Source organism: Adiantum capillus-veneris, chromosome 29 (genome assembly GCF_014529385.1).
Source record: "Adiantum capillus-veneris isolate H3 chromosome 29, ASM1452938v2, whole genome shotgun sequence".
NCBI lineage: Eukaryota > Viridiplantae > Streptophyta > Polypodiopsida > Polypodiales > Pteridaceae > Adiantum > Adiantum capillus-veneris.
The window spans coordinates 117373051-117398867 of record NC_140959.1 but is presented as its reverse complement, the minus strand read 5'-3'; the positions used below and the strand labels follow the sequence as shown (position 1 = coordinate 117398867).

Sequence of the window (25817 nt, the reverse complement as noted above, 5' to 3'; positions counted from 1 at the left end):
ATATTATAATCTCCGTTATTTGGGAATGCAAAAACACGTGGATTATGTTGCTACAATTTAACTGGTACACGTGGAAAGTTTGTCAACGTGGGCATAACGGTGGATCCATTCTCTCTTTCCCTCTCCTTTCTCTGGAGTCGGCCACACCATTCGATCATTCAGTGTCTTTTGAGTGCAGGACAGTAAAAGCTCTACACCTGCAAACCCTAGACAGGTCCCCCTCCCTTTCCAGCCCGCAGAAATCCCGACTCCACCCCAGCTTCGATGGTGTTCTTCAATGACCAAGATCAAACAGACGAACGTCTCCGTGAAGAGCGTGGGGACAATCCCGAAGAAGAGGATGCCACTTCTGCCGATCCCCCCTCGTCTGTGACGTCGCAGACTTGCTCTCAGCTCTTTGTTGAGGTTCGGGGTCATGGCCATGGTCGGCCCGTGCGAATCGATCTTGCAGTGAACCACAGCATTTCCTCATTGACAAGAGAAGTCGATTCTGCACGTAGAAACTCTTCATCTCCATCCATCCCCACAAGAAGTGTTTCCAGCCTGCGCTCTCTATTTGACCTGGCCGCTCCTTCCTCTACGTATGTTCATGGCAGAGAGCTTGGGGGTAGGTCAAGCGTCCTTGCACTTCAAGTACCTGCTTCCTCCCTACCACCTCCTCTTTCAGCCTCTGCCATTGTAGATTCTTATCAGATCAGTGCCTCCAGTGCCTTTTTTTCTCCTTTACCTTGCAGCGATGAAGCGTCTCCTTCAACCAGAGAAAGCCTGCCATGCATGCCTTGTGAAGCATCTCAGAGCAGCTTTCGTGCAGCTTCTGTACCACCGACATGCAACTCGAACTCCTCGTCGCAGACCTCACACTCATGTGCAGTTGGCCAAGGGGAAGTGGTTCGCAGACTGACTGAAGTGTTGCAAGGAAGGGGAGATGAATCCCTTGTCCTTCCATCCACAGGCAGAGATAGTGTGATGTCGCAGTGGTTGCAAGCACTAGATGTTCATGTAGTTGGTGCCTGTAGAGCAGATGAAAGGCTGCAGCCCATGCTTCGGTGGAATTCCTCTTACAGTGGTGCAGATGGGCAGCTACTTGCCCATTTGAGTCAGGTATGTGAGGAGTCTAAATGTGGTTTTAGGCAGTTGCATCTTACTGAACCAATTCGACTTTTATATTGATGATTGTGCGTGTGCATGTGGCCTGTCTCTTTTCGCCATTTATGGATCGAAGATTAGATGAATTTTGTAATTGAATCAGAGGAGGGTTGATGAATTTCTGCACTTTTTCTAATGCAAGTCATATACGGTTGATTCTAGCTTGCAGAATGTATACCTTGACATTTTACTCATGGTTTTGGTTAGTCAAAAGACTTATGTGGGTAGTAGCTTCTACATGCCAAGAAAGGGTTACTTACAATAGGGCACTGGCTTTCTCAGCTGCATTGACCTTGTGCTCTCTTGCATGCATCGCAAGCATTTGTCCAGCTGAGGAAAGGATAAGTGCTGACCTACTGTGGTATATTTGATTTGCCCCTTGCATATCACTAGTAAGGCAAAGCAAACTTGACTATAGGTTTGAGGGCTTTTGGAAGCCTTTATGCATTGTACGAGTGATTCCTCGGCTGCTTCTTGGTCTTCATGAATCAACTGACTCACCTTTCTATTGCTTCATCAAATTCATACTCCAAGTACACCTGTTGCCAATGTAGGTGTCTTCTTTAGAGCGGACTTCAGATGTGAATAGATGGTAGTATGCCATCAGGAATGCATTTTGTCAATTGGGTGCTTGATAAAAAAATTCACATAGTGAGGATCTTTTGAATGCTGGAGTATCTGTTGGATACATGCATCAACCTGCTGTTGACGTTGCATCTCCATTCCTTCATACTCTGTAGGTGAAGGTAGCCCGTACTCCCCTTTTGAGTCTACAGAAGGTGGTCGACGTCCGTTTGAATCTTTAGTGTTTTCTTTCGATCTTGAGTGGTCAAGTACAACAGTCTCCTCGTCGCAGGATTCGTCAACTGAATCCATGTGTGCGGCGATAAAAGGGATCAGATTCTCCGTAGAAGGAAAAACCGACTCTCTTGTGCAAACCCGTTGTACTAGATTCAACCTTGTTGAGTTCGGGGTTCTATCAGAGTAGACTATGCTAAACTGAATGCTTCTAGTTAAAGTTTCAAAATTTGAGGAGTATTTGCTAGGTCCTCCTCCTCCTCCATCCACTTTGCATCTTATGTCGGATAGTTCTTGAATTTAACCAAGAACTGCCGAATCACTTTACCTTTAATCTTTCTTTCCTTATGTGCTAAAATTTGTTTAGGAACGAGTATTTCCTCGCTCTCTTTCACTTTGGGTTGCTCATCAGGCTCCCCATCAATTGGTACCTTACCTTTAAAGGTTTCAAGAGACTCACATAGAATGCATTGTGAATCTTCCAAGTATCGGGTAACTTGAGTTGAAAGGAGACATTATTTATCTTTTCTTTAATCTGGAAAGGGCCATAATACCTCATGCTAAGCTTTGGAAAAAGCCGCTTGTAAGGTGCAGCGGAAGTGAATGTTGATATTGCTTAAGATGAGTGCTCCGAATTGTGCTCAAGGGTTCCTTTTACTTATGGAAAGGAGAGCCTTCCGTCCTTTAGAGAGAGAGTGCAATGATCACAAACAACGTGAATGCTACTATGAATGAAAGTGCTGAAACTGTGAGAGAAATATGACACTAGACGGTTCTCAAACCCTCCTCCAAGGGTCCCCTCTCTATGGTGAGAGAGAGGTCTATGCTATAGATTGCACAAATGTGGTACAATGGTCTAGATGCAATGGACTTGTCGATGATGTCGACGACAATGATGACGACGAGGACAGGCTGAAAACTGAAAACGCTAGGACTGAAATGCTGAAATCTGCAAAACATTGACTTTTTATTGAACTCTGACACTGTGTCAGCGAGGATGGTGATGACGACGGCTCGACGATGATGTGTTGAAAATGCAAATGCTGAAATCTGAAAACAGCGGGCTGAAACTGTAAATGTTGGTTGACTCGACGGTACAACGAGGATCTGCTACGGGTAGGTGAGATCTCCGTAGCAGGTGAGATCTGGGAGGCTATGGGCTGGATTTGCAAAAGCTAAGTGTCGAAATCTGAAAACGCAAATGGTCTTGGCTGATCTGGCGTCGGAAAATGCAAACGCTAGCCTTGATCTGGAAACTGGAAAACGCCATGCTGATCTGCTGTTGAAAACACTAGAGGAACTGTTGCAGAAAATGTAGAGGAACTATGCTCCAAAACGATGGTTGCTGTTGTTGGTTGAAAACGCTAGATTGTCTTCTGTCGGTCTTGCCGAGGAGAGAATACTGCAAGTTGCTGGAACTTCTTCTTTCTCTTCTGGTAGAAATAGGCGCCCCCTATCTGCTTATTTAGCTGCAACAAGTTGGGTCGAGCTGTCATCCCAACAGCCCACGACTCTGGAAATTATGCAATTTAAATAAATAAAAATGCCAAATTGCCTGTAAAATGCTCTTTCCCAAAACTGGCCGAAAATTGAACCTTCTGCTTGGACAAAGCATATGGTGGGTGGTACGGGGTGTGTCAGAGGATATGCAACTACTCTAAGTGCTTGGACATGCATGGCCTGCTCAGAGGTGCAAGAACACTTTCTAGGTTGACTTGAACCCTAGACTTGAGATAGCTCGTCCACATGTACATAGGTTTAGGTGTGCATGTGATATCCCCTCCTTTTCAAAGTGAGGTACTGGTATCGAGCTGCATGGCTTCCTTGTAGTCTGTCAACAACTTTGGGTAACCTCTGAAAAACTCTTCATTGACCTACACTGCCTTGTGGGTTCCTCGATCCTTGAACTTCAAAAAGTACTGTTTGACTTGCTTCTTTGAGCCATGGTGAAACCGATGCAACCACACTTGCTCCGGCTCCATGACTTCAACTTCATCGATGATCTCGAACTCTTCTTCTTCGGAATGTTCTTTGGAGGTGTACCCTGAAACCAGAGTTACCGGGGAACGCCCCCTAGCTCCCGTTCCGGCGTTCCGGGAGGCAGTTCCCTTCCCGAACGTTCCGGAACATCCTGGAATGTCTGACGTTCCCGGTGGCCAGTGCAAACAGGAACGGCCGTTCTGGAATGCCCTCGGAACGTTCCGGAATGCCCTTGGAACGGCCGACGGCTACAAACAAATTTGGCAAAAATTGAAAATTTTGAAGTAAATGTTTGGGCTTTCTTTTGGAGTGTGCAAGGCCTCAAGGACTCATAAAATGCACCCCCTCCCCCTTTCTCTCCACAAGCTAATCCTCAAGGCTCAAGCTCTCTCCCTCTCACACTCTCAAGATCTCTCCCTGTCAAGACTCACTCTCTCAAGGCTCAAGGCTTCAAGCCTTCAAGCTCTCTTCCTCTCCCTCCTACTCTCTCAAATCTCTCCCTCTCCCTCTCACTCTCTGGAGTCTCTCACTCTCTCTCACTCTCTCTCTCTCTCTCTCATCATCTAGTCATAGCAAGGTTGAATGGTCTTCGAAACGAGTTTTTTGCGAGTATTAGAGTCAAAGCACGCTAATACTCCTTGTATTTAAACACAAGGAGCTAAAAAATGCACTATTTGGGTGTTTTTTATACCTCCCGTTCCGCGCCGTTCCCCCGTTCCGCGGGGATCCTGTCGCCGTTCCCTCGTTCCGCGGGGATCCCGTCGTCGTTCTCGTTCCGCGTTCTGGGTAACTATGCCTGAAACACTTTCAACCAAGAAACATGGAAAACGTTGTGCATTGACCATGAGTTAGGCAATTAATTTCATAGAAACCTCATTGATCTTTTTAATGACAGGAAATGGACCATACATTCTGAAAGACAACTTAGGATACTTCTTTTCTACTTGCTTAAGACGTTGCTTCATTATTCTCAAATAAACCCAATCCCCTTCCTTGATAGAAACATCCCGACGATGCTTGTTAGCCTATCGTGAGTAAGACTCTTGAGCCTTGCTTAGCCGAAGCTTCACACTCTCAGAAATCTCATCCAACAATTGACTTTCAGCATTGGCATTAGGCATTTGATTGACCGAGCGAGTCAAAAGTGACTGAAATGGACGGCCAAAAGTTGCCTCATATGGAGTTCTACCAATGGCCGAGGTAAGAGTAATTGAAAATTGCTTGGACCAATGGGAGATAGAGCTCCCAATGAGATTGTTGATCATGCACATATGCCTTTAAAACATTAAAAGCCAACTAATTGTAAATTTTTGTTTGATCATTTGACTGTGGATGAAAAGCTAATGAAAAATTCTACTTAGTGCCAAGATTTTTAAAGAGAGCGCGCCAAAAATTGGACGTGAGCTCAACATCTCTATTTGAAACGATTGACTTTGGCAAACCACAGAGGGGGTACTAATGCTTAATGAACAACCGTGCTACATCTTGTGCAGTGACCGTGGCCTTTCAAGAAATCAATATGCAAAATTTGCTGAAACGGTCAACAATTATCAAACATTGAGTGTTCCTTGAATGCAAACTAGGGGGAAGGTTAGTCTCAAAATCCTTAGAAATATCCTGAAAAGGCCCGTCAGGAATAGGCAGCGGTAGCAAGAGGCCTTGCTGCTTACCCTGAGGAGCTTTTACCTTTTGACAAATGGTGCACTGTGTGACATAACGAAACACATCTTTTTGCATTTTAGGCCAAAATAAGAATCTTTTTATTTTTTCCAAAGTGGTGTTCATTTCTCTATGCCCACCCGTGAGAGAGTCATGAGCATCGTGCAATATGGTTCTTTTGAGAGAGGGTAACACATAGATGGTGACGAAAATACAACAAACCTTCACGAATGAGATAGTTGCTGGGCCCTTGGGAAGCAAGAGCCTGCAACCATTGGCTTACCAAACTCGGAATCTGCATACCGGTTCTTCATGTTGTCGAAAGAGATACCCTGAATAGAAACTGTTGATCTTGACTCAAGAGCCAGGATCTATCCTTTGCGACTTAACGCATTTGCAACATGGTTAGCTACATACTCATTCAAACCACCAAAATGCTTCCAATGCTTGAGAGAGTGAATGACAAACACAAGTTCTTTGTCATAAACAAAACAATTCTTTTATGCACTATTTAACTTCGGACTGAGAAATGCAACTAGACGACCATGTTGCTTAAGCACAACACCTATGGCGACATTGCTCGCATTCGTCCATACCTCAAAGGGGTCGTCCCAAGAGGCAAGGATGAGACACGATGCTTCGGTCACCGTTGCCTCAATGACTGCCTCGGGCAAATCCACGTGCTGTCAGCGAGTTTTTACCCCCTTTCAAAACATGTAAGGTGCAGCGGAATGAATGTTGTATTTTCTCAAGATTAGTGATCCTTATTGCTCAAGGTTCCTTTTAGTTCTTAGGGAAGGAGAGAGCCTTCCGTCTTGTAGAGTGCTGTGATCACGAACAAAGTGAGTGGATATTGTGCGTGCAAGTGAATGAGATTGAGAGAAGGAGAGAGAAGAGATACGACACCCGAGAGGTTGTAAAACCCTCCTCTGAAGGCCCCACTCTCGTCGGCGAGAGTGGTCTAACTTTGATTGCACAAAGGTGTACAATGCGTATGCAATGGGACTATGCCGATGACGACGACGGTGATGACGACGCCGACTTTGTGGCTGAAAACTGTGATCTCCTATGGGCTGAATTCGGTGGCTGTTTCGGGGCTGAAAATAACTGTTTTCTTACTGGTTTCATGGCTGAAAAATGACTGTCTTGGTCGGGGGTCATGTTGAGGGTAAAAACACTGATGTTGCTGGCTGTCTAGGCTGCGTTTTTAAGGCTACTGTTGCATGCTGAAAACCGCTGGATCAGCAGTGGTTTCCATGCCAGCAAACGCTGAAATGCTGAGGTCTTGATGCTGATGAAACGCTGAATTGACCTGCAGAGCTAGCGTTAGTGGATGGCTGCAAAAACGCTGAGTTTGCTGGGACAAAAACGCTAAGGGCTGAGATGGTTTGGTCGCGGGAAAACACCAAGGATGGGACTGATTTGCTGGGGAACTAACGCCAGAAGGGGGAAGTTCAATGGCGAGGTTGATGCTGTGAAAAACGCTGAAGAAGCGGGATCTGCAGCGATGGTGCTGCGGGGGGGTATTGCTGAGAAGTTGCTTGTTGAGCGGGAAGCTCCTGCTGCCTCTTCTGCCAGAAAGTGCTAACTTGGGTTTGCTTATATATTAACTTAGCAAAATTGCCCTACCTACTTTTGTTGGAAAGTCACGTAAAAATAATAAGTGAAAATAACCAAAAATAGAAAAATAGGCTAAATGCACTGGAAAATTCCCCTAACTGATGCTAATGGATTCTGATGGGAATTCCGATGATCATGCTGTGTGCAACTGGAGGATATGCATCTATACTAAGTGACTGGGCATGCACGGTCTACGAATATACTCACAAAAATGCCAGATCACTGCTAATCTAGACTTGATTGAACTGACTGAACCCTGCTGTGGTGTAGCTTGTCCACGGACACATAGGGTTGGGATGTGTCACGTGACAAAACATCTGTTATAGGTGCGACAATGCGTGCAAAATTCTCTATGTGCGAACTCTATGCTTGACATAAACCAAGAAAAGAACACACATCATATGCAGTTTTGGGCAAATCCTAATTAACCCGTTTTACCTTCGCGGGATCGAGCTTGACAACTTCTGGAGAAATGATATAACCCAGATAAGTAACTTCAGTGAGAAAAAACTCAGATTTCTTAGCTGCAATATACATGTGACACTCATCCAAACGAGCGAAAACCCTTTCTACATGTTGTTTCCACGATGTAGAAAAAATGAGAATATCATCAAGAAAAATACACACACACGTGTGCCAACCATATCGCCAAAACGGCCTACCATGAGACTGTTAAATGTACCCATGGTACCCGTCAATCCAAAAGGCATAACCACATACTTCCATGGCCCTCGCTCTGTGCGAAAGGCGGTCTTGTAGATGTTGCCTTTGAATACCCTTGTATGACGGTATCCACTTTTGAAATCGACCTTAGTGAAAATTTTTGCCGCATTGAGCCTATCGAGGATATACTCAATGCGAGGCATCTAAAACTTGTTCTTGGTGGTCATCTTGTTCAAAGCCCTGTAATCAACACACAAACGAGACGAACCATCCTTCTTGCGGACAAATAAAATAGGAGCAACAAAAGGGCTTACACTAGGACGTATGAATTCTTTGGCCACCAACTCTGTGAGTTGTCGCTCTAATTCTTTTTCTTGAATCTTGTTCAAACGGTAGGGAGCCTTACTGACTGGCTGTGCCCCCTCTGTGAGTTCGATGTGATGGTCCTTTGGCTGCTTGAGAGGGAGAGGGGGTGGAAGATCATCCTGCAAAAAGAGGTGCTCGTACTTGGTAAAAAAGGCTTAATGCTTTGGGTAACTGGGGAGGCATAGATGAGTGCCGCTCGTGCTCCTCTTCGTAATTTACGCTTCGCCTGCACATGAGAAATGAGAGGTAAAGAATGTAGACCCTCCTCACCATGAATGATCATGGGAGAGTCAATTTTGGCATTTAGAGTGAGGGTACTATCGGCGCAATCAATGAGAAGGTTATGCTCACGAAACCATCTAATGCCCAAAATCATATCACATCTTGAGAGACGAGACACGACAAATTGTCGACGGAAGGAAGCTTGTTGAACAATGAATAACACATCAAGGCACTCTTGCATAGTGAGAGAGTCCATACCGGCCCCCGGGAGCGAAGCCAGACACCTCGAGAGTTGTCTGGCTCACTTCTAGGCGGCTCTCTCTACAAGAGAGTCACCAATCACATCATGCATACTGCCTGAATGAAACAATAAAACAAAATGTTGACCCTTCACACGACCATAACATTTAAAGAGAGACTGATCAATGTGTGTCTCAAAAACATGTGGAGACTCAAATTGGTTCACTAAAGTGCTTGTGGTAGCTGTCGGTGCTTTGGGTTCTTTAGGTGGTGCTGTCTTAGGACAAGCCTTCTTTATACGACCCTTGACGTGACATTGATAACATCGACCTTCCTTAGCATAAATGACTTGTTCTTCTGGCGTTATGTATCCTCCTATAATTCCTTGTGCAGCTTTTTCATGTGGGGTTAGCTTAGGTTTAGCAGGTGTTTTAGCTTTATCCTTAGATTCATTTTGAGAGTTCTTTTCCAAAGGATTAGAGGAAGATGAGCTAGAAGAGCTACCATTCTTACCATTCTTACCTTTCTTACCGTTCTGTGGGTTCTGAAGAGTTTTTGAGGTACCGTGAGAAGACTTGTTCTCCTTAGGCTTTCCTTTGTTGTGCTTCATCTCCTGTGTGAGAGCAATCGCTACCGCCTTGTTGAGATCCACGGGGTCGAGTACTTCGACATCAAACTTGATATACTTGTCCAACCAAAAAGGAATGCCTCTTTACGCTCATCATCCGATTTGCGTAATTGGGGGCCGAGCTGCAAAACATGGTTAGAGAAAGACATGACTGGCATACCATTTTGCTTGAGATTGCGCCAATCTTCTTTCAACCGTGCTAAGTATTGAGGTGGCATAAACTGCGCCTTGAGCTTGTCTTGGAAGTCGGCCCAATTGAAAGAAAGGAGCATGCCTTCTTCGGCTTTCTCTAGGTGCTTGGCCAATTGTGCCTCTTGCCATGCGTGATACTAATTAATGACATTACCGGCAAGATACATGGCTTCCGTCAAAACTTTACTATTTCCTGTTTTCTTAGCTGTCGCAAAGTAAGCATTAAATTGATGCAACCAAGAGTGAATAACATTAGCATCCATCTTACCGTCATACCTACTGAACACCAACTTCTCAGTGACTGGATTGTTGGAGTCCGCATCTCTACTTGTGCTACTTGAGGAACTGCCTACATCTTTGACCGGCTTGGATTTCGAGGTGAGTATCTGTAGGACCAACTCTTGCATGCGTTGGTCTCTCTGCGCCTCACGCTCTAATTCCAAGGCCGCTCGCCTTTCTTTGGCCGCTATGCGTTGGGCTTTGCGTGCTTGCTCACGCTCAAGCTCCATAGCTGCTTTTCTTTCTTCGGCCGCCTCACGCTCACGCTCACGCTCACGCTCACGCTCACGCTCACGCTCACGCTCACGCTCACGCTCACGCTCACGCTCACGCTCACGCTCACGCTCCAAGGCTGCTTTTCTTTCTTCGCGCTCGCGATCCAAGGCAGCGCGTTACGCCTCTTGTTGTAGCATCATGTCCATCATCGACTTGACCAAGGCCTCCATACGATTTGATGCAACCCGTGGCTTAGATGGAGATGGGGGAGGATCGGAAAAAAATCCTCCTGGTGGGAAACTTCTTCGTCACCAGCTCTACTCTCATCACTGAAAGTATCCATTCCGCTTCGGGTGATGACCATACACTGAGATCTTGGGTACGTAAGTTCTCGAGGAACTTGGGTGTTAGGTGCAATGGAATGAATGTTTGAACTTTGCTCAAGATGAGTGCTCCGAACTGTGCTCAAGGTTCCTTTTCCTTCTTATGGAAGGTAGAGCCTTCCGTTCTTAATGAGGGAGTGCAATGATCACAAACAAGTGAATGGACACTGTGCGTGCAAGTGTATAAGACTGAGAGATAGAGAGAGAAGAGAAATATGACACTAGAGACGTTGTAAAACCCTCCTCCGAAGGCCCCACTCTCTACGGCGAGAGCGGTCTACTTATGATTGCACAAATCTCTACAATGATTGGACTTGCCGGCGATGTCGACGACGATGAGGACAACGATGAGACAGGCTGAAAACTGAGAACTCGTAAGGGCTGAAATCTGCAAATTTTTATTTGCTGAATTTTGACTCTTATGTCGATGACGACGTGATGCGACTACGATGCGTTGAAAACGCAGATGCTGAAATCTGCGTTTTCCGGGCTGAAACTGTAAGCCTTGCGGAAACTGACCGTGCGGCGAGGAACTGCTGCGGGAAGGTGAGATGTGCGAGGTTCGGGGGTTCTTTTGCGATGTCTAAAGGCTGAAAACTAAAAACGCTGGTGTTGCTTGAGGTTCTGTCGCGGTAATCTGCAAATGTTGAGGTTGGTCTGCAAATCAAAAACGCTAGGGCTGAATTCTGTGCTTCTGCAAAAAGGCTAGGCTTCTGCTGTGTCTTGCTGTCCCCGGGTTGGTCTGCAATGCAAAACGCTCGGGCTGATCTGCAATGGAGAAAAACGTTGGCTGTCTTTGGCTGAAAACGCCAAGTCTCCTGCCCCCCGGGGGGGGGGGGGGGGGTCCTTGCTGAGAAGTTGCCTATTGAGCAAGGTGCTCCAGTTGCCTCTTCTCCCAATTAGTGCTAGTCTAGGATTGCTTATAGACAAACTTACTCAATTTGCCCTACCTACTTTCCAACAAAAGTCACTTAAAAATAATAAGTGAAAAATGTCTAAAATAGGGAACTAAATGCACTTGAAAATTCCCATGAAGGGTTCTGATGGATTCTGATACGAATGCTTATGATCATGCTTTGTGCAACCAGAGGATATGCAACTATACTAAGTGTTTGGGCATGCACGGTCTGCGAACAGACTCACAAAAGTGCCATATCACTTGTAACTCTAGATTGACTGGATTGATTGAACCCTTGTCGTGCTGTAGCTTGTCCACGGACGCATAGGGTTGGATGTGTCATGTGACATTGGGGTCTTGAGGTTCGTGGGTTCTTGAGGTTCTTGAGTTCTTTAGCTTGCAATCAGTGTTTGAGAAGGCTTTTCTCTTCCCCGAGCTCGACTCTTCCTTGCGGGCGCACCCCTTGGCTGGCCAATCCACGTGAGGTGGGAAAAAGCAACTTTGGTGTGAGCGCAACTTGTGGGAAACTTCTTCATCACCAACTCCACTCTCATCACCTTCACGCAAAGTATGCATTTCGCTTTGGGTGATGACCATACACTGAGATCTTGGGTACTTAAGTTCTCGAGGAACTTGGGGTCTTGAGGTTCTTGAGTTCTTTAGCTTGCAATCGTTGTTTGAGAAGGCTTTTCTCTTCCCAAGCTCAACTCTTCCTTGCGGGCATACCCCTTGACGCCCTTGCGCTCACACCAAAGTTGTTTTTTCTCACCTTACGTGGATTGGCCGGCCGCTAAGTGCACGGTCCGCTCTCAATGAGTGAAAAGAGAAACAAGCGGAGGCTTGACAAGCCCTTCTTTCTTGGGTTACTTGTCACTCTTCAAAAACACGATTAGGAATTGACACGTCCAAGTGGACTTGGGTTACGTGCGACCGCATCAAGCATCAAATTTCTTGTGGTTCTTTCTTTGAGTGATACAGAACACTACTAGAGCTTTGATACCAATGTAAGGTGCAACAGAAGTGAATGTTGATATTGCTCAAGATGAGTGCTCCGAACTGTGCTCAAGGGTTCCTTGTACTTATGGAAGAGAGAGCCTTCCATCCTTTAGAGAGAGAGAGTGCAATGATCACAAACAACGTGAATGCTACTGTTAATGAAAGTGCCGAGACTGAGAGAAAGAGAGAGAAGAATACGACACCAGACGGTTGTCAAACCCTCCTCCAAGGGCCCCCCCTCTCTATGGCGAGAGAGGTCTATGCTGCAGATTGCACAAATTTGGTACTAAGGTCTAGATGCAATGGACTTGCTGACGATGTTAACGACAATGATGACGACGACGAGGACAAGCTGAAAACTGAAAACGTTAGGGCTGAAATGCTGAAATATGCAAAACGCTGACTTTCTACTGAACTCTGACACTGTGTCAGCGAGGATGGTGATGATGACGACTCGACAACGATGTGCTGAAAACGCAGATGCTGAAATCTGAAAACAGTGGGCTGAGACTGTAAACACTGGCTGACTCGACGGTACGGCAAGGATTTGCTACGAGTAAGTGAGATCTGCGAGGCTAGGGGCTGGGTCTGTAAAGGCTAAGTGCTGAAATCTGAAAACGTTAATGGTCTTGGCTGATCTGGCGCTGGAAACTGCAAACGCTAGGCTTGATCTAGAAACTAAAAAACGCTAGGCTGATCTGTTGTTGAAAATACTAGAGGAACTGTTGTAGAAAACGCTAGAGGAAGTGTGCTTCAAAACGCTAGCTACTGCTGTTGGGTGAAAACGCTAGATTGTCTTTTGCCGGTCTTACCGAGGAGAGAACACTGCAAGTTGCTGGAACTTTTTCTGTCTCTTTTGGTAGAAATGGGCGCCCCCTATCTGCTTATATAGCTGCAGCAAGTTGGGTCGAGCAGTCATCCCAACAGCCCATGATCCTGGAATTATGCAATTTAAATAAATAAAATGCCAAATTGCCTATAAAATGCTCTGTCCCAAAACTGGCCGGAAATTGAACCTTCTGTTTGGACAATGCATATGGTGGGTGGTACTGGGTTTGCAATCAGAGGATATGCAACTACTCTAAGTGCCTGGACATGCACGGCTTGCTCACAGGCTCACAAAGATGCTAGAACACTTCCTAGGCTGACCTGAACCCTAGACCTGAGATAGCTTGTCCACATGCACATAAGGTTAGATGTGCACGTGACACCGCTCCTTTCCCTTTCCTTTCCTTAGGCGTGCCTTCTCAAAACGTAAGAGTACCGCTCGTCGATGTTGGTCTACTGCCTTCTTATGTCGTTCTTGAGATTTCTCTAAAGCCTCCCGAACCTTGGCAAAAGCAGTGTCCAAGTCCCTTGTGTACTGATCGACCTCAAAAATCTTGTCTTTAGTACTGAGAAAGGGTGGATTCTTTGGAGCCCCTTCAACTATCTCAAATGGCTCCTTCCTTGTTGAAGAGTGAAGTGTATTATTGTAGGTAAATTCCATCAAACTCTCAAAGGCAAATTTTTTTCCCATTGATTCTTCTGACCAAAGATGTAAGACTTAAATAAACCTAGATTAATTGAATTTGCAATCTCAGATTGCCCATCTGTCTGTGGGTGGAATGATGACGAGAATTGCAACCGCATGCCAGTGTTCTCCTAAATAGCCCTCCGAAACAAACTCGTGAATTGGGGATCTCTGTCGGAGACTATTGTCTCATGCATGCCATGTAATCGAAATATCTGTGGAATGAACAGTCTTGCTAAATGGTCCGGCTTGATTGTTTTCTTCACTGGAATGAAGTGAGCTTGCTTGCTAAATCTATCAATGACAGTCCAAATCATAGTTACCCGTAACGCGGAACGGGAACGGCAACAGGATCCCCGCGGAACGGGGGAATGGCTAGGGGTCCGGAACGGGAGGTATAAAAAACACCCAAATAGTGCAATTTTTAGCTCCTTGTGTTTAAACACAAGGAGTATTAGAGTGCTTTGACTCTAATACTCACAAAAAACTCGTTTTGAAGACCATTCAACCTTGCTATGACTAGATGATGAGAGAGAGAGAGAGAGAGAGAGAGAGAGAGAGAGAGAGAGAGAGAGAGAGAGAGATGGAGAGGGAGATGGAGAGGGAGAGATTTGAGAGAGTGGGAGGGAGAGGAAGAGAGCTTGAAGGCTTGAAGCCTTGAGCCTTGAGAGAGTGAGTCTTGAGAGGGAGAGATCTTGAGAGTGAGAGGGAGAGAGCTTGAGCCTTGAGGATTAGCTTGTGAAGAGAAAGGGGGAGGGGGGTGCATTTTATGAGTCCTTGAGGCCTTGCACACTTTCAAAAGAAGCCCAAACATTTACTTCAATTTTTTCAATTTTTGCCAAATTTGTTTGTAGCCGTTGGCCGTTCCAAGGGCATTCCGGAACGGTCCGGGGGCGTTTCGGAACGTTCCGGAACGGCCGTTCCGGTTTGCATTGGCCACCCGAAACGTCAGACATTCCGGGACGTTCCGGAACGTTCGGGAAGGGAACTGCCCCCCGGAACGCCGGAACGGGGGCTAGGGGGCGTTCCCCGGTAACTATGGTCCAAATGCCTTCGTGCCGACTCTGTGTCTTCGGGAGATCAAAGATGAAATACATTGCAATTCCTTTCCCAGGGGCGGGTGGGAATGGGTAAAGGCTGTAGTAATCCTTGTGTCTTATGCCTGTCAAACGTGACCTTTTGGTATAGTAAACAATTGCGAACAAAGTCGTCCACATCCTTCTTGAGTCTCGGCCAAAAGAAACACCTTTCAAGGTGGTGTCAATGCTGTGGTGACCCGTAAAAGGTGGACAATGGCACTCAGTCAGAACCTTTTTCCTCAACGGTTGCGCAACACACAACATTGTTTTCTTCATCAAGTAACAATCTTGTATGGAGTACTCTGGCACTATCTCCCCATTCTGTATCCGAGTAAACACATCGGAAAAATCCGGATCGGTGGTGTACTGATCAACCATATCCTCGAAGCCAAGACTAGGGGTTTCTGAGACAATGCATCTGCCACTAAATTTTTCTGTCCCTGAACATGGACAATCTGGAAGTGAAATTGTGACAAGATGTTAACCCATCGCATCTGCTTTTCGAAAGCTGCTTCTTTGACAAGAAGTAGCGTAAATTTTGATGATCAATAAAGATCGTGAAATTGGCTCCGAGTAGGTAATGTCGCCACTGAGTAAGAGCATGGATCACTGCCTATAGCTCTTTCTCATAAATCTGTGCTATCAATTATGGCCTTGAAAACATTGTGCTTGCAATCACATGGCCTTCTTGCATTAAGACCGCTCCCGCTCCCAGACTATGACCACAAGCATCACAATAAACTTCGAATGACTTTTGCAAGTCTGGCAAAGCTAACAATGGTCCAATAGTCAGTTTTTCCTTAAGTGTTTGAAAGGCGACATCACCTCTCTCGATCCCCACGAGAAAGGAATTCTTTCTGAGTCAATAAGTGCAAACGGGAAGCTACCTCTGCCAACTTCCGAATGAACTGCTGGTAGTAAGAACACAAGCACAAGAAGCTTCTAACTTCATGAACATTCTTCAAGTCTGGCCAATCGTGGATAGTCTCAATCTTGGTGGGATCCATTTGTACTCTTGCTGCTGAGATGATGTATCCCAGAAAGTGTATCTGATTCTCCGGCAAGAAAAACTCGCTCTTTTTGGCATTGGTAACTAAAAATTTGTGATCACGCAATGCCTGAAAGACGTGTAGCGGATGGTGTCAATATTCTGGTTCATCCTTGGAGAAAACTATAATATCATCAAAGCAAGTGCCTACAAAAGATCGATGTTGTCGGGAAATCCTATCCATCATTCAGATGAAAGTCGTTGGAGCATTGGTAAGTCCAAAAGGCATCACCAAAAATTCGTGTAAACCAAAGCTTGTTTGAAAGGCTGTCTTGTAGACATCTCCCGGAGCGATTTTGATATGATGATATCTGCTTTTCAAATCAGTTCTGTTGAAACAAGATGATCCATGAAGTTGGTCAAGAATATCATCGATCCAAGAATCGAAAATCTGTTCTTGATAGTGATTTTATTGAGAGCTCTATAGTCAATGCATATCCTCCAAGATCCGTCTTTCTTTAGTACCAGTAAAACCGGAGAACAGTAGGGTGAAGTACTCGGCTGAATGAGACCCTTTTCAAGGTCTTTCACTTGGTTCATGATTTCTTCATTTTGGGCTCGGCTAACATGGTAAGGTGGCCGGTTCAGTGGTGTGCTTCTAGGAATCAGATCAATAGTATCGTCCTCAGGACAAGATGGGGGTAACTCGCCTGGCAGGCCTTTTGAGAAACAATCAGCACGTGTGTGCATAAATTTTTTTTGTTTTGTCTAGTTCAGACACGTTCGTTTGATGTTCATCATTCAATTCTTTCAAATAGATCGAGTAAACAAAAAGACTCGAGAGATCGAGTAAACAAAGACTTGAGTTCATTAATTTTGAAATGGTGGAAGCCAATACAATAGGGATGGATTCGCCCTTCAATTCTACATCTAGTACAATTTTTTTTGCCCTTCTCATTTGTCAAAGTCACTTTCTTGGCCCATAGTCGACCACAACGTTGTTCTTATGGTACCAAGGGATTCCTAGGAGGACGTCACACCCTTCCAAAGGCATGATGTAAAAGTGTCCTAAATACCCCTGACAATGCAAGCGAAGTTTGCTAATGACAGACGTAATGGCTACATCTCGTCCGGGCGCCGCTAGAACTGCCTCCGCCGGTGGCTCCATCCTGTCGGGCGTAATCTCGAGCCGCGCCGCCAATTCAGGTGAAATGAAGTTGGAATTGGCTCCTCCATTAAAAAAGGTAAGGGCTTCGTGATCTTTCACTTTGCCCCAAGCTTGACAAAGTTCTGTACTTTCATCTATCTGGCTTGGGTTGGTTTCATCTTGTCTTTTTAGCCACGTTCCTCTGTTGCTCTAGAACTCTCTGGCCCGTCTTCAGTCTGTCCTTGTTGTGCCTTTTTGGGACACTTTGCAGAGATCTGCCCTTGTTCCCCGCAATCAAAACACTTCCCCTCTTTGAGATATTTAGCGCTCTCTCTAAGAGTCAATCAGGGTCGAGTATCTTTCTTTTCCTGAAGATTCTTTTTCTTTCTATTTTCATTGTTCAAGGTCTGTTTGGTCCTTTGAGTCAAGATTTTATCAGTGGGGTAGGTCAAATTTCCCGAATGTATCAAGAATCCCCGTTTCGCATGACCCATCAGTTGTTGAATACATTTAGACTTTTGTTCAAGGCAGTAATCTCGGATTTCTGTAGGGAGTCCGCAGCAACACCGCTCAATATGTTCTTTAAAGGTGACCTTCTTAAACGAAGGGGTCGGTAGAAAAGAATCCCAAAACCTCTCACAATATGCGTCCAAAGAATTACCTTGGTCATCCGACGATGGTTCCAAGCGGTTCTTACATCTCGTTCGTACTCCCGAGTCAACCAAGAAGAAATAAAGAATCGTTTAAACTTCAATCATTTGACTGGGACTTCTTTCCTTAGAAGAAGAGTGGACCACCATGTTCGAGTATTTCCTTTTAAAAATGATGCAGCCCTCCTGATCTTGGAGTGCTTTGAGTAATGCCCTCCCGAGAAGGCTATGTCAAACTCTTGGGACGAAAGCCAAAGCCCTCGGAGCATCTCGGAATCCAGAAAAGGATTCAAATTTTATGGATCGTCCACCCTCTTTAAATTCCTTTGCCTTCTTGCTCTTATCTTCGAGGAAATCGTATTGGTTGGCTCTGTAAAAGTGCTTCTTCTTCGCATAAAACATGTGATCGTCAGAGTCCGAACTGTTAGAGGATGACTCCTCCGTAGAACTATGAGAAACTGGTCGGAATCTGATCTTCTTTGCCTTTTTCTTGTTCTTTCCAAAGCTTTGCTTTTTGCTTCGCTTCTTACCCTCTCTGTCCTCCTCACTCGAGTCGGAAGAGCTAGAAGAACTATCAGAAGAACTGGGTAGTTCTTCAAAACGCACACGCTTTTTCAGCTTTCTTGCAACTTCAAAAGAAGATTGACGGCCCAAGTAACCGGGGTAGTCAGTCCCCTTCTTGTGCTCCTTCGATTGCTTTTTCGATTGATTCTTCGTGTCCAAAAGCTGACTGATCTGGGTCTGAACCACCTCTTGAAGTTCTTCTTCAGTTAACATCCTCGGAGTAGGAGGTTTCTTGATTGCCAGTTTGATTGGTGGTCCAGTGGCTTTCTGCCAGTGAGTATGCACTTCAGCCATGGACTGCTGGGTAAAAATTTTTGCAAACTAGGGATCTTTAGCAAACTGAAGCATCTGCTTTGTGCACTCATCAACCGGTTGTCGACGTTGCATCTCCAAAAGTTCATACTGTGTAGGCCGAGGTGGCCCGTACTCGTCTTCTGCTAAATCACTTGAATTTGCCGTATTGCCTCCTCCCGCCTCAGCGGTTGAAGAAGTGGTTGATTGATTCTTTTCAGAATCCATAGGTGTCGAGAGAAAAAGGATCGGATTTTCACGGTAGAAGAGAAATTAGTCATGCTCTGATACCACTGTAACAAACTTGGACACCCCAAGTCTAGATTCTGTCGCGACACAGCAGAGAATTCACAAATTACGAGAGAGAAAGAGTTGACATGGCCTGGCGTAGGTCTGTGCCAAGAGAGATTGGAGTTAAAGCGGAAGTCTATACACTCTGCCACGTCAGCACTGTCAGCGCAGAACCCGGAAATCCGTATTGTCTGCCACGTCAGCCCGTCCGTACTGCTCTGTCCATACAGCAGGGGCTGCCACATCATCAGTTTGTGACAGAGGCTATGCAAAGTACACTTGCCCTAGCACAAACTAATCTTACAAACTCCAATCAATGGCCCTATAGTACTTTGCAAATTCTTCTTGATCCGTTTTGTGGTTAGTGATCTAGTTCTTTTTGAATTCCTATTAATCATTTGATTGACGATCCTGCCAGTAAACCAAGTACGCACTTCTGATGGCAAACAAAATGCAGCTGCTAAATAACTCCCATGTTTGGAAAGTGTGGTGTGGTTTCTGCCAATGACCCATGGTCCCCAGCGAGCCTGCACATCTAGTGATTACTACTCTCAATCTCGATTCCCTTTCTCCTGAATCCCATTTCTTTCTTTTTTTGGAGAGGAATCTGTTCGTGGATATATGTTTCTGTGCTCACAAAAGGGTCAAATTGTTTTCGATTCGCTTAGTAGAATTCAAGTTTTATGTTTGTTGCTTCAGCATGCTGCCATGTTAAGTACCGTGTTGTGTTTTGCAGCATTTCAAAGTGGAAGAACTGGGTATGCTTGCACGGTGCTTGTGTGCACCACTTGTTTCAATTCGTGTTGGAAAAGTCCAATTACAGGGCCGCTTGCTTTGTCCTACAACCTCAAGGTATCGAGATTTTGAATCTATTGATTTGGTTAAGATATTATCTTAGATGATGGCCATTTCAGTTTGTATGGGAAAAACCTTTTGGACTATTTATATTATAGAACTAAGAAGATTTCTCTTTTGAAAGAAATAATAGCGTGTTAAGCCCTAGTGCAGTCATTGAGTTGTTGAAGATACGGTAGCCAGTCTAGAAACTTGCTAGAGTTTTCTAAGGGGGCAGTTTTGAAAGATATACAGATAGTAGACTTGCTAATACTTGTCTTCTTTAGAAAGTCTCTCTCTCTCTCTCTCTCTCTCTCTCTCTCTCTCTCTCTCTCTCTCTGATATACACACCCACCTTTTGTATATGTACCCCTCAGGCCCTTGATACCCACCTTTTACACCTTTTACAGCTCTAGTAGTGTTTCTGTTTAGTTAGTTTCTTTCTTGTTATCCAGACCTTGTATTAGATTCACCATGATGTAACTCTTTGGTCTCATAGGTCATTTTGGCCTTTAGAAGACACTGTCAAGACAGTAATATAACATTTCATCTCTCTCTCTCTCTCTCTCTCTCTCTCTCTCTCTCTCTCTCTCTCTCTCTCTCTGCCATTTCCCTCTTGAATAACAGGTCTTGAGTTCAACTCTCCTCGTCGGATAGATCTTTAAGGTCTCTTGGGATAGTTTCTTACGACGTTAAAATACTCTTCTTCTCGGATGTGTGTGTGGGTGTGCTAATAAAAGGAGGAAAATGGTATAACCTTTCTATCACCAAAGTGTGGTAGATTGGTCATGCCATTTCCCTCTTGAATGACAAGTCTTGAGTTCAACTCTCCTTGTCGGATAGATCTTTAAGGTCTCTTGGGATAGTTTCCTACGACGTTAAAATACTCTTCTTCTCTCTCTCTCTCTCTCTCTCTCTCTCTCTCTCTCTCTCTCTCTCTAGAAAAACAGGTCTTGGAGCCCTTTTTTTTGTTGAAAGTAAGTCTGAAAAGATGAACTGACATGACACTGGATACATAATGGACGGCAAAAACTCTTGGAATACAAAAAAATTACAAAACGAGGAGATGGTACGCAGTGAGCTCTAGCCTCACCACTCATCCAATTTCGGGGGTGGGAGCAGCATATGGCAACCCTCTGTACTGAATCTTCAAAAGCAGTAGCTATGATGCTTTGAGTGAATTTGGGCCCATTTATGGGTTCAGCTGTTATTTATTTGTTGAAGCATTTATGCATGAGGTGGTCAGCAAGAAAAAACATGGCAACAGAAGATAAAACAAAGCAACATAAGATAAACAAACTGCTTCAAGTAAAATAGACAGTGGAGGTTAATTTTTGGGTAATCTGTGCAGAGGCTATTTGAGCTTGTCAATGCTTCCCTGTTCGGAGATGCGGCTCTCTTTTATTGGGGACGATGATGAAATTGAGAGGATTGCTGCGGTCAAGTCCATGGTCGAGGACACCCATGTCACTTTGGAAATTCTTGATGAAGATTCTTCGTGCAGATCTTTTGTATTGAAGACTTCTAATGGCAAGCGCTTCTTTTGGCAATCTGAAAGATCAATGGCTATTGGCAGTCGGCTGGTTACTGAGGTTTCCCTTTAATTAGCAATCTGGTTTCTGTATGATTCTTTGACTTCATTCTATCCTATTTATGTTGTTTTATTTGCAACTGTTGCAGTTGAAGGACTATCTGCTTCAGAGACCAACATTGTCGCAGTTGACTGGTGTGAATGAGTCTCGATTAAATTCTTTCGTATGTCAGTTACGGAATAACTTGGCTGCAGCATCATCGTCAGCTGGATTTCAACCATCATCACCATTGCCTTTGTCATCGGCATCATCTGCGACACTTGCAACTAGTGCTGCTTCAAGCTCAAGTGCTTCTTCTTCATGTGGAGTAAGGCAGTCACCACGCCTCAGTCCCAGAGCAAGTGGATTCAAAGATGGTGCTACCAAAGGATTGACTAACATTCGCTCGCTTTTATCCTTCAGAGAGAAACATAGAAGACGGTACCCTGTGAATGCATTCAGCTTATGCAACAACCATTGTGGTAGTTCTAACTCAGATGTAAATTCGGATCGAATTTCTGCTAGTTTACCTTGTGGAGGTCGCTCTGCTGCTGTTTTGGCCGGTGAGGAAGAAAGGGTTGGCGTGCAATCTTGTTCGAGCACATTGTCTCCATTTGTGCCTGAACTAGCTGCCAGTGGTGATCCTTCACTCAAACAAGCATTGAGCGTTCCATCGATATCAGCAAGTCCTCCAAATTCAACCTCTCCAATGATTGGAGGGACTTCTTTCAGTTCAAATGGTCTTCACCTTCCCATACCTTCTCATTTACCTATTCCGACATCTACTCTTTTGGCCCCCTATTATTGTCCTTGTCCATTGCGATCTTCAGCTTTACAATACACATTTACTCCCCCGTACCTTCCCCCAATGAATGAATTGAGCAATGCATCGTCTTCAACTTTTTTCTCAGTGAAGCCTCCTTCAACGTTATTGTCACAGACGACCTTAAGTCTTGACCGGGTTAGCATATCTCCAATTCCTTTGCCAGTGTCTTCTCTTGTAAATATTCCAATGCCTTTACAGACTACTAGTCTTTCTTCCTTCTTCTCGGATCCTATAGTCCACATACCTGTAGTAGATTTTCAATCAGCCAGCAAAGGGTTTTTGGTAAGTGCACCTCCTCCTGTACCCTCCGCAGGATTCCCAACGGTCCTCCCAAGTTTCCTCAGCAATATTCTGTCTGGAGGGGAAAGGTTGCTTGATGGACAGGATGCACCAGGTCAGAGCTTGTTTCAAGGCATGGGTTTACCTGGTCTGCCAGAGGGAGAACACAGGGAACATGTTGATGTGCTCCCCTTTCTTTCTAATAACAGAATCTTGGCCAGGCGCTCCGATGATGGCGTCGAGCAGGTGTCTGAGTCACTCTGGGCGACAAGTTTATCTTCAGAGCTGGAGAGGTTTCCAGATTTCAGCTGCCCTTTGTTGGGGATGGTTCCTGCACTTTTTACCAGTGGAAGCCTTTCATGTGTCGTGGCAAGTCTCTTCACCTATTCTGTGTTGTATGGTATTTTCAGTTCTGTTCTTAGATCATCTCCTTGTGTTGATCCTATGCTTCTAGTGTAGTGTACACGTTGATAACAAAACAAATTGTTTTGTAGAATTTCCATCAGGAGTGCAACGCGGAGACTTCGGCATGGGTGTCCGGAAGTCGTGGTTTATACGCAGGGACTTGTGAGCCTGGTATTCCGCCTGCTATCAGTAACAGCAGCTCACTTAGAATCAGAGAAACTGATGTTCTTCAGACATATGCTAATCCAATTGATAGCTTCATTGATGAACCTTCAAAGGAAAGTGATGATGAAAACGAAGAAAGCAAGAAAGGCTGACCTGATATTTCCTGTATTCCTAACCTTCCTCCTGTGCAAATTCTTGTAGATGTGTTTAACGCTAGAGCTTCCATTCCATACGAGAAGGCATCCTCTTGTGGCAATTGTATAGTTAATCTTTGCTGTAGGCTTGAGCTAGTATGGGGACTGTGTCTGGCGAACTTTACTCAGCTCTTTTGTGTATCATCGAAGGCATGCTTTATCCTGCTCTGTGGTTTTCTGTTCAGTTTGTGTTTAACGGCAGTGCATTGTTTATAGTCACCTGGCATTCTAATCAGCTCAAAGTGTCAGTAGAGGGGTTTCAAGTGTAATAAGATGAGTCTTAGTTCAAGCTAAAATCCAGTGTAATCCAATCATTTAAAAAAAAACTTGTAATGCTCTGGCCAGAAGTTTTGTTTGATAAAGTTACGGTGTCCTTCTGCGCATTGTCACTCCCACGCTTAGCTTTAGTCATAATCGTTTCCCAAAAGAGTCTTTTGAGTTAGTGTGGATATAATCCTTGAGCATCAAATAAGCTCTGGACATTTGTGAAAGCATATCAAATTTAAGTAAAGTCTCAAGAGGAGTAGGCTTAGAATTCTGAGCGGTGTGCATTACAAAGTCTAAGCCTCTCTTCTTGATTATACACAGCCATACCTTGAATGCTACTCTCTAATCCACCCTAATTTTGATGGGCAAAGTGTTGAGGTGAGGCAGCCTAGAGATCATTTTGATCTACTTTATCCTTAATCTACTTATACATTACACAAGATTATGCTAATTAGCATGGTCTTGAAGATGTTTTGTAACCTTGAGTGTGCTTTCACCTAGCAGTAAAGGTTGCGTAAAGCGAATGAGTCATTGTAATTCGCATCTACTTGTCTATCAACACGTCAACCACATGTTATATCATAGTTCTCACCAGCAAAGTATCCGAGAGGATAGAAATCAGAAATCATCATTAAATTCTTATTTTCATAACATTACCTAAATTTTTAAAGCAAATGTTCTAAGTTGTACTATCTAAATTGGATTGAAATAAAAAATCATTATCCTATTCTTATTTTCTTGACATGACCCTAAATGTAAAAGCAATTGGTCTCGTTTGTACTACCTCAATTGACGATCTCTACAAGTAATCGACATTGCCTTAATCATCAATCTAAACTATATTGCCTCACGATTTGCATGTAATGGTTGTGGTGTATCAATTGGCAATTTGCACAAGAATAAAAAATTTAAAGAAAGTTACAAACATGTGTTACTATGGTCGGTGCTTGACACAATAGTGTTGCGTCAATTGGCGCTATATACTAGAATCAATCATACATTGCGGCACTCAACAATCCGTGTGCTATCTATTTTGTGCGAATGGGATTGTGAGAATCACATATGGGTGATGGATGTTGACGAGTAAGAAGTGATGCTCGAATCCACCTTGCCTCCTCAATTAAATGGTTATTATGCTTTATGAGACATCGATGGTATTGTTGTCCAACATTGATCCGACAACAACATTGATCCAAAATACTACATCACTTTATAAGAGAGGACGATTTTCAGTCAGTCATAATAAGAAGATTGCTTTTGAGTGGATGTGGTAGGTTTGTGTGAAAAGAATCATGTATATGCCTAATTTTAGCATGCAAGCAATACGATTAACCTTTTGAATGGTTTTGAAAGGCCCATGTAGCATGTAAGCATCATCATAAATCTTTTGAATGATTTTGAAACGAGCATAAAATTTAGAAGCAAGATATATCTTGAGATGTTTTTCATTATCTTTACGTTCGCTTTTCTCCATTCTAAGCTATGCATACTGGTGTTTTTTGCAAAGTCATTGGTTTTGCATTTCTTATTGATCGGTTTAGTATATTGTACTTGATGTCTTTGAATACGCCGAGTCACTTCGAAAGAAATCAGACTATGGTATTTATTAGCCCGAATTTTATAGCCAAGATTTACAATAGTATGGGTAACTTTTGGCCATATAAAATCTCAAACGATGCTTTTCTTATGGTGGAGTGCACTCTTATCTCTCTAAGTAAACTAAAATAAAGGTACGTGTTAATCTCAATTTTGGCGGTGGTAGATTTTGTAACACCTAAGGAGGTCTAAAATGCTGCTATTAGTGGCTTCATTTTGACAATTACCTTCAAGTGATCTCTGTAAAAAACGATTTCTTTAGGAAAAACATAATGAACACACACTTTTTTGATTGAAATGCCCTAGCAACTTGCAGTGTAGTCAATGTTTTCTTGCCTACAATGAAATATTTTATTTTGCTAACTATATCAATAATAGTCCATATTATGTCATGTTGTGATGAAGTGTCAGGAAAAATTGTCATGAATTCAATGGATAACTCTTGCCAAGTCCCCAAAGGAATAGGAAAAGGCATGAGAAATCCTTGGGACTTACCTTGTGTATGTTTTACACACTGTGATATGAAAATATGAGTAATAATTAGTTGAGATACAATTTGTATACATCACTTCAATATCGTCATGATAAGAGTCACACATAAGATCAGAATATGAACTATTAGTGATTGAATTACTATTGACCAAAGACGATATCAAAGGCATCTACAACAATATTTTTATAACTAGGTTGATATTGGATCAAAGGTTGAACAAAGGCAACTGATTTGACGTGTCGATCTAAGGTACAAGTTTGTGTCAAAAAGATGACAAATACTTTGCTGACCGATTCTAATAAGAAAATCAAAACTTATGAAATAATACTTCCATAGGTATAATAAGTAATGACTTTTAGTGAGTAATCATAAATATGG

General features: G+C 43.9%; 1 protein-coding gene across 1 annotated transcript; it reads left to right on the top strand.

Annotated features, from left to right (window-relative positions):
• Window positions 1–146: 146 nt before the first annotated feature.
• Window positions 147–23302, top strand: LOC147419824 (flocculation protein). Its single transcript, XM_086505332.1, has 5 exons — window positions 147–1101; window positions 19546–19661; window positions 20995–21235; window positions 21324–22688; window positions 22814–23302. The coding sequence occupies exons 1-5, from the start codon at window positions 265–267 to the stop codon at window positions 23039–23041; spliced, it is 2787 nt and encodes a 928-aa protein (XP_086361458.1). The 5' UTR covers window positions 147–264; the 3' UTR covers window positions 23042–23302.
• The last annotated feature ends 2515 nt before the right edge of the window (window positions 23303–25817 follow it).

Excerpts from the sequence above, each read along its gene's own strand:
- LOC147419824 (XM_086505332.1), top strand. The coding sequence starts at position 265 with ATGGTGTTCTTCAATGACCAAGATCAAACAGACGAACGTCTCCGTGAA. Across the intron at positions 1,102-19,545 it reads TACTTGCCCATTTGAGTCAG|CATTTCAAAGTGGAAGAACT; the intron begins GTATGTGAGGAG and ends TGTGTTTTGCAG. Across the intron at positions 21,236-21,323 it reads GCAGTCGGCTGGTTACTGAG|TTGAAGGACTATCTGCTTCA; the intron begins GTTTCCCTTTAA and ends CAACTGTTGCAG.